We start from the raw sequence: 13471 nt of genomic DNA, 5'->3' as shown, positions 1-13471 counted from the left end.
TCTCATTAAAAAAAAATTAGACCAAGACATATAGAGAACTGATTCTGTCAAGAATTTTTCCTGCCTACACAGGTTTTAACACATTGATAATGTTTATATGCTTAATTAATGCTTTGCTTGGTCAAGTTATTGACCAAAATTTAAGGATAACACTAAATCGTAAACAAACAAAATGTTTTTGTAAAGGGTTAGCTTTTGTCCACTAAGGAGAAAATACTTGTAATTGTTGGTCTCCACCATAATCTTGTTCAAACTTATTGACATAAGGTTTTCTTGTTTTTTCTCTGTTTGAAGAAGTGATTCAGATATTTTTGATGTGTTACCACAAAAATGTTCATGTTCCTGCACCCCATTAAGATACATTGGATATATATATATATTTTAATATTTAAGTATGTTTTTATTAATACATAATTTTATTTATCAGTGTGAACTGGTATTCATTTTGACAAAGTATGGCACAACCTTCCAGTTGACCTTCAAAGCCAGGATCAATTTCTGAATGCTGTTAAGCAAAATGTAAAAAAGAATCCTATATGATTTTAGTCTGAGCATAGCATTGGATCAAGGTTTTGAAAATTCTAAGATTTACATTGAAATATATCCAAGTAAACTCAATTATTGCTTCCAGCTGTTTCAAATATGCATTACAGTGTGCTCTACAGCCCATTCTCTTAAGTGTTTTTTCTCTACATAAAAAAACAAGAATCAAATTAAGGCGTGTTCAAAACTCAAAGAAATGTTTACTTTTATCAATTACAATGTGATTTTATTTCCTGGGTGTACAGATGGAACCAATGAAAAGTGAAACCCAGACATGGCTTTGACAGCTGAAGTTAACCCTCCTGTTATGGATGATTGGTGTTCTTTAATTCTCACAGATCATAATTCAATGAGGATAACTCACTCGTTTTTCATTAAAATTCATCTTAATACTTTTTTTAATGTACATTGGAAAGCCCTAAATATAAATACAATAGTTTTACATGACATAGATTTCTGTTTATTTTATTTTACATGTATATATATTTTTTATTTTTTATGAAGTGATGTTGATGTTGAACACAAGACACCTCTTCTGTCACATGCTGCCCAGATTTTTATGCTGCATTTAGCTGGTTTGGAAGGCATATATTGCCTAAAATAGACTTAACAAAGGGTCAGTTTGACCTGCAACATAACAGGAGGGTTAAAGAGCAGACAGCTGGGGTCCTAAAGTTGTAACAACAGGAATCTATAACAATTCAGTGTCAGTGATGAGGAATTACTTCAAAGGACGTGTATGCCATTTAGAAAATAATAACCTACCATGTGTTAAGTTACTGTATAACAATAAAAGACAATACAAAAAATGTAGATTATATTTTTGAACAAGGAAAATGTGGTTTTCTAAATTAAAACCAAAAACAACAGATATCTTTTTAACTAGTTTATTTCTGTTAAACATACTGGACAGTCAGTAGCTCAAAGCAAATCTGAATAGAAGTAATGCTCAAGCAAAGATCAAAAGCTTGCCGGACTAACTGAATTATGAAACCTAAGACAGTACAGTGACTCTGTCAACACGTTTTTATGAACACCATATCGGTCAACATAACCATACCACATTTGGAATGCATTCCAAATTTAACTTTGGGGGCGTCAGCAAACCCCACACAATATAAGTACTCCTTTAGGAAGCACTGTGTCACAAGATCTGTGGGTTCCTGCTTGAGGTAAGGCTACAATGCATCAGATCAATTTACAATGTTTTGACATAATAACAGTTAAATCAAAGGCATTGTTTGGTGAATCTATGATTTTAATACTACTCTAACAAATTTAACAACTTGTTTTACACAGGATTGGTGAATAAGACCAAAAGAGAGGGGGTCAGGTAAGAAAAACTTGGAATTTTATTATTTTCTCTGGACAAATATTGCATTTAATGACTAAAGTTGTTCAAACAAATATCTGGATGAATTAAAACGTTGTTAGACTTTGTTTCCTTTACCATCTTTTTCTGTAATGACATTTAAAAACTTAATGTACAAATGTTGAAACATGGTTTCAATCTGGACATGTTTTACTTTTCCAAGGAACTCCAAGTTCAATTACTTTTTAATCACATAGACTTAGAACTAATTCTGAGATGGCATTTCCTATGTACCCAACAGGAAAAAGCTGCCACCATGAGTACAGACGCAGAGATGGCCGTTTACGGCAAAGCTGCCATTTACCTCCGTAAGCCGGAGAGGGAGAGAATTGAGGCTCAAAGCAAACCATTTGATGCCAAGTCTGCCTGCTATGTGACTGATGTCAAAGAGCTGTACTTGAAGGGAACAATCATGAGTAAGGATGGTGGCAAAGTCGTCGTCAAAGTCCTGGACACTCAGGAGGTTGGTATCTTACTATACGATATGATGTACTTTATTGGGAAATTTGTCTTTGACATCAGTGCTGCACATGTTACCTGCTCCTTCAAAAATCACCACAATGACACAAGAACACATAAATAAATAAGATAAAATACAATAAATAGTACACATTCATTCAACACACAGCATAATCTTAAAGAGAGAGCACCATAACACTGTCCCAACCATAACAGGCTATTTACTATTTAAAATTCTAATAGAGATCGGCACAAAGGAGTTTTTAAAATAATTCAACTTACACTTGGGGACTGTACCTTCTTCCAGATGGTAAAAGTTCATACTCAGAGTAAAGGATGTGCAACGGGTCTACAAGTACTCTCTGAGCCTGCCTACAGACATAAATGGCCTGTAGGGAAGGGTTGCCAGTCTTCCCTATGACCTTCATGGCAGTCTGCACCAGACGAGAGAGCTTGGTATTCAGCTGAACAGAGAGGTTACCATACCATGCTGTCATCCCATACCTAATAATACTCTCCAGTACAGCCTGATAAAAAAAAAACATAGCCTGCTGATTCACACCAAACACCCTGAGCCGACGTAAAAAAAAATACAATCTTTGCTGTACACGGGAACACAGGTTATCACAAATCTTAAGTCAAAGTCAAATTCTCCCTTAGTTGATCAGTTCTCATTTGAAAATTTTCCTGTTCCAGGAGAAAACAGTTAAGGAAGCTGATGTCTGTCCAATGAACCCTCCCAAGTACGACAAAATTGAGGACATGGCCATGATGACCCATCTCAATGAAGCCTCTGTGCTTTATAACCTCAAAGAGCGTTATGCAGCATGGATGATCTACGTAAGAAAATGAGCTTCATGACAACTTGTTTTTTTCAGTTTGATTCACATGTAGGTAACATTGAGGTAATTCTTGGATCTAACCCCTTTCAGACCTACTCTGGATTGTTCTGTGCCACTGTGAATCCCTACAAATGGCTCCCAGTGTACGATTCTGAAGTTGTCAATGCCTACAGAGGCAAGAAGCGTATGGAGGCTCCACCCCACATCTTCTCTGTCTCTGACAACGCTTATCAGTTCATGCTTACTGGTAAGACAGACACAAAATGTATCAGATATTAGATTTCTGCTGCAAGAAAAACATAATAAATAACTTTGTTGGTTTTTTATTCAACAGATAGGGAGAACCAGTCTGTCTTGATCACGTAAGTTTCATATTTGTTGATATTTTTTTGTTCTATAACTTGACAAAGAAAATAAACAAGTCTTTACAAGTCTTTTTCTATACCTAGTGGAGAATCTGGTGCTGGAAAGACTGTGAACACCAAGCGTGTCATTCAGTACTTTGCAACAATCTCAGTTGGTGGAGACAAGAAGAGGGATACATCAAAGGTGGGAGTATCAACATGATTAATGGTTACAATTCAGTATTCTTTCATATGGTTCAAAGAAAAGAAAAACTGATATCCCTTCTAAATCTTCATTATAGGGTTCACTTGAGGATCAGATTATTGCAGCCAATCCCCTGCTGGAGGCCTATGGTAATGCCAAAACTGTGAGAAATGACAACTCATCTCGTTTTGTAAGTATGGAGGGATTTTTGCAAATCAGAGAGGTCTAGTGAAACATTGCCCATGTTCATGAATGTCAAAACTTTCTTTTTCCCAAACAGGGTAAATTCATCAGAATCCATTTCGGCACAACTGGCAAACTGGCTAGTGCTGATATTGAGACATGTAAGTACAAATCCTGTGATACATCCAAAAAACAAGGACAACAGTTTGGCCAGGATTTGACTTATGAACAACATTTGTAGATCTGCTGGAGAAGTCTAGAGTGACATTCCAGCTTCCTGATGAAAGAGGCTACCACATCTTCTTCCAGATGATGACCAACCACAAACCTGAGCTGATTGGTATACACAAAGCTTAACTCAAATATCCCTGTGTTACTCCTCAGTTTCATATACAACTATGTTTTGAGCTCTCCACCCTTTTTCTTTGTTTTCCAGAAATGGCACTCATCACATCCAACCCCTATGACTTCCCCATGTGCAGCATGGGTCAGATCGCTGTGAACAGCATTGATGACAAAGTTGAGCTGGAAGCCACTGATGTGCGTGACTGTGACTACAAAATGTTTACATGTATTTCTGTGAATGTTTGCAATACCAAAATTGCCCTTTACTAAATTTCCAGACAGTTAACATTTCTTTTTACATTTCTTTCAAACACAGAATGCTATTGATATCCTGGGCTTCACTGGTGAGGAGAAGATGGCCATCTACAAATTGACTGGTGCTGTGCTCCACCATGGCAACATGAAGTTCAAGCAGAAGCAGCGTGAGGAGCAGGCTGAGCCTGATGGCACAGAGGGTGAGTTCCTATGTTAATTAATGTTTGCAAAATGTTCATTTAGACTAGCTTGTCCTCTATCATGACCGACGTTATCACATGCTGTCTGTACAAACTTAAAGTCATTTAATTTCTGTCAGATGCTGACAAGGTTGCCTACTTGCTGGGTCTCAACTCTGCTGATATGCTTAAGGCTCTGTGCTATCCCAGAGTGAAGGTCGGAAATGAGTATGTCACCAAGGGACAGACTGTACCTCAGGTAAGCATGAAATATCAATATCTATAAACAAAAAGTAGGGTCACTTTAGTTCTAATTAAGTATTATGGTAATACATTTTTTTTTTTTTACTAAAACAAGGAATTCAATGTAATAGTGTTTTTTATGAGTTTATGACATGAAACGTGAAACATATTTTGTAGTACATATTGAGTACTATTTGGGATGTAGTTTTTATTTAAGATCTTTGGTGTCACTCATTTCATAAACAAAAGTCAAAATTCAGAAACCAATAACTTGGTAATTGAAATGAAATGCTTGACTGACTAAAATCATATAATACCTGTTTTTTTATTCAGGTCGGGAACTCAGTTACTGCCCTTGCCAAGTCTATCTATGAGAGGATGTTCTTGTGGATGGTTATCCGTATTAACCAGATGCTGGATACTAAACAAGCAAGGCAGTACTTCATTGGTGTGCTGGATATTGCTGGCTTTGAAATCTTTGATGTAAGCTTCATATTTTAGTTTTTATTGGCTTTCCTTTCATGACCTTTCATAACACAATCATTCCCTTTGTTTTTGAGATAACAACTGATGTATCTCTCTGCTCACAGTTCAACACCTTGGAGCAGTTGTGCATCAACTTCACTAATGAGAAACTGCAACAGTTCTTCAACCACACCATGTTCGTTCTGGAGCAAGAGGAGTACAAGAAGGAGGGTATTATCTGGGAGTTCATTGACTTTGGTATGGACTTGGCTGCCTGCATTGAGCTTATTGAGAAGGTAATGATTACATTTGGTGACTCTATGTAACTCTGAGTTTTACTTATTGTTCCCTTTAATAATATACTTCTTCTTTTTTTTTAAGCCCATGGGCATCTTCTCCATCCTTGAAGAGGAGTGCATGTTCCCCAAGGCAACAGACACATCCTTCAAAAACAAGCTGTATGACCAGCATCTTGGCAAAAACAAAGCATTTGAGAAGCCCAAGCCAACCAAGGGCAAGGCTGAGGCCCACTTCTCCCTGGTACATTATGCTGGTACCGTGGACTACAATATCGCTGGCTGGCTGGACAAGAACAAGGATCCACTGAATGAGTCTGTCATTCAGCTGTACCAGAAGTCCTCAGTCAAACTGATGCCTGTTATCTATCCACCTGTTGTTGAGGGTACGATTTTGACAACATCAATATATAACTAATAATTTTGGTTTATGTAAAGATGTGTTTTATTTATTGATTTTGAACAAACTTTAGCATGGATTTACATGAACTGTTTTACTAGTTCTGACAGTATTTTCTTGATTGTCAACAGAAACTGGTGGAAAGAAGGGAGCCAAGAAGAAGGGTGGTTCTATGCAGACTGTGTCTTCACAGTTTAGGGTAAGGTTTCCCATTGCAAAATTGGATATTCAATAATTTTTCAGATGACGAGCAAACTCACACTGATATATCTCATGACGAGTTAACATTTTTGGTTCCGCAGGAGAACTTGGGCAAGCTGATGACTAACTTGAGGAGCACCCACCCTCACTTTGTGCGCTGCCTGATTCCAAATGAGTCAAAGACTCCAGGTACATGGAAAAGAAAATCTAAATAGATTCTTTGTAGAATAGTTTGGTTTTACTGGTTCTTGTTATTTAATTTTGTGTCAATCATTTAACACAAAATTTGCTATGATACATTTTTTTAACAGGTCTGATGGAGAACTTCCTGGTCATCCACCAGCTCAGGTGTAATGGTGTGCTGGAGGGTATCAGAATCTGCAGAAAAGGTTTCCCAAGCAGAATCCTCTATGCTGACTTCAAGCAGAGGTATCAATTGAAAAATGAATGGAAATGTAATGCAGGGGATACGAAGACAATGCTCACACTGATAATGAACTCCCTCCTTAAAGATACAAGGTGCTGAATGCCAGTGTCATCCCTGAGGGCCAGTTCATTGATAACAAGAAGGCTTCAGAGAAGCTGCTTGGATCAATTGATGTCAACCATGACGAGTACAGATTTGGACACACCAAGGTAAGCACCCTTCTCGCATTCATTAACTTAATTGTAGTTACCAAGGAGGGTATATGTACATTGCAATTTCCTTTACTTTTAATCTTAATTACAAATCACATCTCCAAGTTAGAAGACATTGTGATGGAGTTTGAGGCCATGGGCCAAGGAACAAGTAAAAATAAGTAGATGAGGCAAAACAGCACACCCATGTGGCCACTACAAATGCTCCAGAACATATAAGAACTGTTGCCTGTTAAATCACAATAACTTCACTGTCACAAGTCTCTCCCCAGTGAAATTTGTCAACAATTCACTACTGCTACTGCTCCCACATGTGTCTTAAGTTTTCTTAAGCATAACTGCCACTGGTTATTTACAGAATTATTTTATACATTTCAGAGATTCATATTGAATGGGGTGCACACTTTCCAGGTCCTAAAGTAGAATCTTTGGTGTTAGAGTAGTGTATGATGCAAAATAAACCATAAACTACTGTTTTCTGTTTATTCAGGTGTTCTTCAAGGCTGGTCTCCTGGGTACCCTTGAGGAGATGAGAGATGAAAAACTGGCATCTTTGGTCACCATGACTCAAGCTTTGTGCCGTGGTTACCTCATGAGGAAGGAGTTTGTTAAGATGATGGAGAGGAGGCATGTTGAAAACAGATTGTACTAAAAAAACTTAAGGAAAAGTCAAAAAACTACATTGTCCATAACAGCTGTTTCTTGTCCACAGAGAAGCCATCTATACCATCCAGTACAACGTCCGCTCATTCATGAATGTCAAACACTGGCCATGGATGAAGGTGTACTACAAGATCAAGCCTCTGCTGAAGAGTGCTGAAACTGAGAAGGAGCTGAGTCAGATGAAGGAGAACTACGACAAGATGAAGACAGACCTGGCTACTGCCCTGGCCAAAAAGAAGGAACTGGAGGAGAAGATGGTGTCCCTCCTGCAGGAGAAGAATGACCTGCAGCTGCAAGTCGCATCAGTGGGTATACATTTATATTCTGTCTCCTTCTGTTAGCATAATGTGGATCTGCAAACAACCTTTTTTCCATTGAAAACCAGGAAGGAGAGAATCTGTCAGATGCTGAGGAGAGATGTGAGGGACTTATCAAAAGTAAGATTCAGATGGAGGCCAAACTCAAAGAGACAACTGAGAGATTGGAGGATGAGGAGGAAATCAATGCTGAGCTCACTGCCAAGAAGAGAAAGCTGGAGGATGAATGCTCTGAGCTCAAGAAGGACATTGATGACCTGGAGCTTACCTTGGCCAAAGTGGAGAAGGAGAAACATGCCACTGAGAACAAGGTTTGGGAACAACTGAATATCTTGCACATTAAGTAAAATCCAGAGATTACCACATATAAACAATGTTTTGCTTACAAATTTAGGTGAAGAACCTGACTGAAGAGATGGCCTCTCAGGATGAGAGCATTGCTAAGCTGACCAAAGAAAAGAAAGCCCTTCAGGAGGCTCATCAGCAGACTCTTGATGATCTGCAGGCTGAGGAAGACAAAGTCAACACTCTGACCAAGGCCAAGACCAAGCTTGAGCAGCAAGTGGATGATGTAAGTTTAAATAGTCACTCACCTTTGCAAATTAACATGGGTGATGAGCCTCGTCATTAAAAACTTATATTACTGTCCAGCTTGAGGGTTCTCTGGAGCAAGAGAAGAAGCTGCGTATGGACCTTGAGAGAGCCAAGAGGAAGCTTGAGGGTGATCTGAAACTGGCTCAGGAATCCATCATGGATCTTGAGAATGACAAGCAGCAGTCTGATGAGAAACTGAAAAAGTAACATTGTCTTTCAATTCTACCAAAAATAATACTAAAAGATTATAGCCAACACACAAGCTCTTAAATTGATCTTGTGTAATCCCCACAGGAAGGACTTTGAGATCAGCCAGCTCCTCAGCAAGATTGAGGATGAGCAGTCAATGGGTGCTCAGCTTCAGAAGAAGATCAAGGAGCTTCAGGTGACATATTGTGTTAAAAGAAAATACATACATTTTAAAGTTAATTAAAAGTATACTGAAAGACAACATGCCTCCATTTAACAGGCCCGTATTGAGGAACTAGAGGAGGAGATTGAGGCTGAGCGGGCTGCTCGTGCCAAGGTTGAGAAGCAGAGAGCTGACCTCTCCAGGGAACTTGAGGAGATCAGTGAGAGGCTGGAGGAGGCTGGTGGTGCCACTGCTGCTCAGATTGAGATGAACAAGAAGCGTGAAGCTGAATTCCAGAAGCTCCGTCGTGATCTTGAGGAGTCCACTCTGCAGCATGAAGCCACAGCTGCAGCTCTTCGCAAGAAACAGGCCGACAGCGTTGCTGAGCTGGGAGAGCAGATTGATAACCTCCAGCGTGTCAAGCAGAAGCTTGAGAAGGAAAAGAGCGAATACAAGATGGAGATTGATGATCTCTCCAGCAACATGGAGTCTGTAGCAAAAGCAAAGGTACAACATATTACCTTATCCATATTAAACATTATTTTTATGCCAAAGTCAGTACATTGAACAATGCCATAGATATTTAAAGGAAATCTGATCACCAATTTCGATATCTCTTTTTCTCATTAGGGAAATCTTGAGAAGATGTGCCGTACCCTTGAGGACCAACTTAGTGAAATTAAGACCAAGAATGATGAAAATGTCCGTCAAAACAATGACATGAGTGCACAGAAAGCACGTCTCCTGACAGAAAATGGTATCTACAAATTTTAATTGAAAGATCTTTTTTCAATTGTTGTAAAAGTGTATCACAAACTTATATTTCAACACATCTTTCTAACAAGGTGAGTTCAGCCGTCAAATTGAAGAGAAAGAGGCTCTTGTCTCCCAACTGACCAGGGGCAAACAGGCCTTCACTCAGCAGATTGAGGAGCTGAAGAGACAGATTGAGGAGGAGGTTAAGGTAAGAACATTTTGACTTTGTTAAGATAACTTTGTACATGTGATTTTTTAAACATGTTTCACACAGAATATGATTTCATACATTAGGCCAAGAATGCTCTTGCTCATGGACTGCAATCAGCCCGCCATGACTGTGACCTGCTGAGGGAGCAGTTTGAGGAGGAGCAGGAGGCAAAGGCTGAGCTGCAGCGTGGAATGTCCAAGGCCAACAGTGAGGTGGCTCAGTGGAGATCCAAGTATGAAACTGATGCTATCCAGCGCACTGAGGAGCTTGAGGAAGCCAAGTGAGTTCATTTTCATACAACACATGAACAGATATTTGAATTTTTTTATATGTAAAAATATTGTCAGTGTTTGTAAGTTCAAGGTTTTCACTGAGACCAACCACACCATTTTCACACAGGAAAAAGCTTGCCCAGCGCCTTCAGGAGGCTGAGGAGCAGATTGAGGCTGTCAATTCCAAGTGTGCTTCTCTGGAGAAGACCAAACAGAGGCTCCAGAGTGAGGTGGAGGACCTCATGATTGATGTGGAGAGAGCTAACGGTCTGGCTGCCAACCTGGACAAGAAGCAGAGGAACTTTGACAAGGTAATGTTAACTTCTTTCAGCTCTACATGAAATCCAAGAAACCACGATGCATTTCAACATTGTTTTGATCAGTTACTGAGAAAATGAATTGCACTTCAGGTTTTGGCAGAATGGAAACAGAAGTACGAGGAGGGACAGGCAGAGCTTGAGGGAGCTCAGAAGGAGGCTCGTTCTCTCAGCACTGAGCTGTTCAAAATGAAGAACTCATACGAGGAAGCTCTGGATCAGCTGGAGACCATGAAGCGTGAAAACAAGAACCTGCAGCGTAAGCTCTCACTACATACTGCAGACACACTATGTTGAAAAAGGCTGTATTTCTTTGTTCTATTCAATGCTCATTTTACATTTTGAGGCTTAATATTATGAAACACATACATTTCTCTGCAGAGGAGATCTCAGATCTGACTGAACAGATTGGTGAGACTGGCAAGAGCATCCATGAACTGGAGAAGTCCAAGAAGCAGGTGGAGACTGAGAAGTCTGAGATCCAGACTGCTCTTGAAGAGGCTGAGGTATACTTTTTTTCTTGAGAAATCTTGTGTAAAAATCCAAATATTTCAATCTGTTGACAGATACTTTACAAAAGGTAGGAAAATTGAGATGAATAATTATCTTTTCTGTCACTAGGGAACTCTGGAACATGAAGAGTCTAAGATCCTGCGTGTCCAGCTGGAGCTCAACCAGATCAAGGGTGAGGTGGACAGGAAGCTTGCAGAGAAAGACGAGGAGATGGAGCAGATCAAGAGGAACAGCCAGAGGGTGATTGACTCCATGCAGAGCACTCTGGATTCTGAGGTCAGGAGCAGGAATGATGCCCTGAGAATCAAGAAGAAGATGGAGGGAGACCTGAATGAGATGGAGATTCAGCTGAGCCACGCCAATCGCCAGGCTGCTGAGTCCCAGAAGCAGCTGAGGAATGTGCAGGCACAGCTCAAGGTACTGTAGCACACAGAGGCTGTGCAGAGTTTATGGTCAGTTCTCTTTCATTTTAGCAGTCATCTTCATATTTTCCTGACATTTTTCACTAGGATGCACAACTGCACCTTGATGATGCTGTGAGAGCCCAGGAAGACCTCAAAGAACAAGCTGCAATGGTGGATCGCAGGAACGGCCTCATGATGGCTGAAATTGAGGAACTCAGAGCTGGTCTGGAACAGACAGAGAGAAGCCGCAAAATTGCTGAGCAGGAGCTGGTGGACGCAAGTGAGCGTGTTGGACTTCTGCACTCACAGGTGACTTTCCTTTTATTTCTGCCACCTTCTGCATTCATACCATTTTTATTGGGGAAATAATAACAACGCTACGCTTTTAGAACACAAGCCTTCTGAACACCAAGAAGAAGCTTGAGACTGACCTGGTCCAGGTTCAGGGTGAAGTGGATGACACTGTTCAGGAAGCAAGGAATGCAGAGGAGAAGGCCAAGAAAGCCATCACTGATGTAGGTGTACTTTAATTTATTCTTCATTTTTGGTTATGATTAGTTGTCTTTATACAACATTTCTCACCAGTGTTAAATTCTGTTATCTTTAGGCTGCTATGATGGCTGAGGAGCTGAAGAAGGAGCAGGATACTAGCGCTCACCTGGAGAGAATGAAGAAGAACCTCGAGGTTGCTGTGAAGGACCTGCAGCACCGCCTGGATGAGGCTGAGAACTTGGCCATGAAGGGAGGCAAGAAGCAGCTTCAGAAACTTGAGTCTCGGGTAAGAAGGTTGTGTTAAGAATTTGGACACCTGAGTCAAGAGGTTAAATCATTTCTTAAAACAGATTTATTCTTCTTTACTAACTGTACTTTTATTGTTTTCTGAAGGTGCGTGAACTGGAGACTGAAGTTGAGGGTGAGCAGAGACGTGGAGCTGATGCAGTTAAGGGTGTCCGCAAATATGAGAGGAGAGTGAAGGAGCTCACCTATCAGGTAAAGTCACTTTTATTAAGATGTAACATTTTAATCAATAATACATATTTACAATTTGAAATGATTAAAAATCTAAATCTGTATTTTGTTTTTATTACAGACTGAGGAGGACAAGAAGAATGTTACCAGGCTGCAGGATCTGGTTGACAAGCTGCAGCTCAAGGTGAAGGCCTACAAGAGGCAGGCTGAGGAAGCGGTAAGGACATAGAATTTGTTTCAACACATGTTCAAACAAAAATCACCTGACAAAATGTATTCTTTATGTAAAGTTCGATAACATTTTGAACATTTGAAATTTTCATTATGTCGTGTTCTGCATTTTTCAGGAGGAGCAGGCCAATGTTCATCTGTCCAAGTGCAGGAAGATTCAGCATGAGCTTGAGGAGGCTGAGGAGCGTGCCGACATAGCTGAGTCCCAGGTTAACAAACTGAGAGTTAAGAGCCGTGACTCTGGCAAGGTAAAACTATATTTAGAAATTCAAAAACTGAACTGACAAGTTTCATTAAGTAATTTTTGTATACATGTATTCAGGGATGTACTGTGAAAATTGAGTGATTAATTTATTTCTTTTTTACAGGGAAAAGATGCAGCTGAGTGAAGCGTTCCAGCTGATGGGCTATCTCTTATCATATAATATGATGTGAAAGAAACCATAATAAAATACTTTTTGATCTTGAATTGCTCTTTGTATTTTCTTTTATTCTGGGTTTGAAGACAGCACATGTACATTTCAATCATTTCCAAAACACTTTAACAGTCTCCATTAGAATTGGTGGCTAACTGGTATGGTTTGTTTTTAGGTGAAAAATGAGCCAAAATTTATACTAGGTATAAACCTACAATGTTTGAGGTATTTTGGATGTAAAACTACTGAGTGAACACCAAAGTATAGAGAAATGGTAAAATGGTAAAAAAAAAAGAAAAAAGTTCCATCATCGTTAGCACCATAAAAGAAGAGAAACAATCTCCCAGAGAGTTCATCAAGACTGACAGGATCACTTTTTGTGTTCATCAGGTGAAGTTGAAAAGTATTTGAATAGTAGAAAAAGTCAAGTTTCCTCCATTAAAAAGAAGCTTGAGCATGCACGACAATTTGACCAAGTAAAGATT

At 39.5% G+C, this 13471-nt stretch overlaps 1 protein-coding gene across 1 annotated transcript; it reads left to right on the top strand.

Annotated features, from left to right (window-relative positions):
• The first annotated feature begins 2189 nt into the window (after positions 1 to 2189).
• On the top strand, positions 2190 to 13012 carry LOC117814886 (myosin heavy chain, fast skeletal muscle-like). The gene is made up of 39 exons (XM_034686444.1): positions 2190 to 2378; positions 3074 to 3214; positions 3307 to 3463; positions 3551 to 3578; positions 3666 to 3765; positions 3863 to 3955; positions 4046 to 4109; positions 4190 to 4288; positions 4385 to 4488; positions 4610 to 4748; positions 4868 to 4986; positions 5304 to 5453; positions 5561 to 5731; positions 5817 to 6117; positions 6263 to 6330; positions 6434 to 6521; positions 6644 to 6761; positions 6845 to 6968; positions 7462 to 7598; positions 7684 to 7939; positions 8020 to 8262; positions 8346 to 8522; positions 8603 to 8748; positions 8840 to 8930; positions 9015 to 9404; positions 9528 to 9654; positions 9743 to 9861; positions 9948 to 10144; positions 10264 to 10447; positions 10547 to 10712; positions 10835 to 10959; positions 11075 to 11383; positions 11476 to 11679; positions 11760 to 11885; positions 11978 to 12148; positions 12256 to 12360; positions 12461 to 12556; positions 12687 to 12818; positions 12939 to 13012. The coding sequence occupies exons 1-39, from the start codon at positions 2190 to 2192 to the stop codon at positions 12957 to 12959; spliced, it is 5775 nt and encodes a 1924-aa protein (XP_034542335.1). The 3' UTR covers positions 12960 to 13012.
• The last annotated feature ends 459 nt before the right edge of the window (positions 13013 to 13471 follow it).

The sequence above is a fragment of the Notolabrus celidotus genome, chromosome 6 (assembly GCF_009762535.1).
Source record: "Notolabrus celidotus isolate fNotCel1 chromosome 6, fNotCel1.pri, whole genome shotgun sequence".
Lineage (NCBI taxonomy): Eukaryota > Metazoa > Chordata > Actinopteri > Labriformes > Labridae > Notolabrus > Notolabrus celidotus.
The sequence above is the reverse complement of the archived record's forward strand: the minus strand, read 5'-3'. Positions and strand labels throughout refer to the sequence as shown.

Bases quoted from the DNA above. Each gene is read 5' to 3' on its own strand.
- LOC117814886 (XM_034686444.1), top strand. From the start codon at position 2,190: ATGGCCGTTTACGGCAAAGCTGCCATTTACCTCCGTAAGCCGGAGAGG. The intron at 3,766-3,862 runs GTGGGAGTATCA...TCTTCATTATAG, and splicing joins AGAAGAGGGATACATCAAAG to GGTTCACTTGAGGATCAGAT. The intron at 3,956-4,045 runs GTAAGTATGGAG...TTTCCCAAACAG, and splicing joins ATGACAACTCATCTCGTTTT to GGTAAATTCATCAGAATCCA.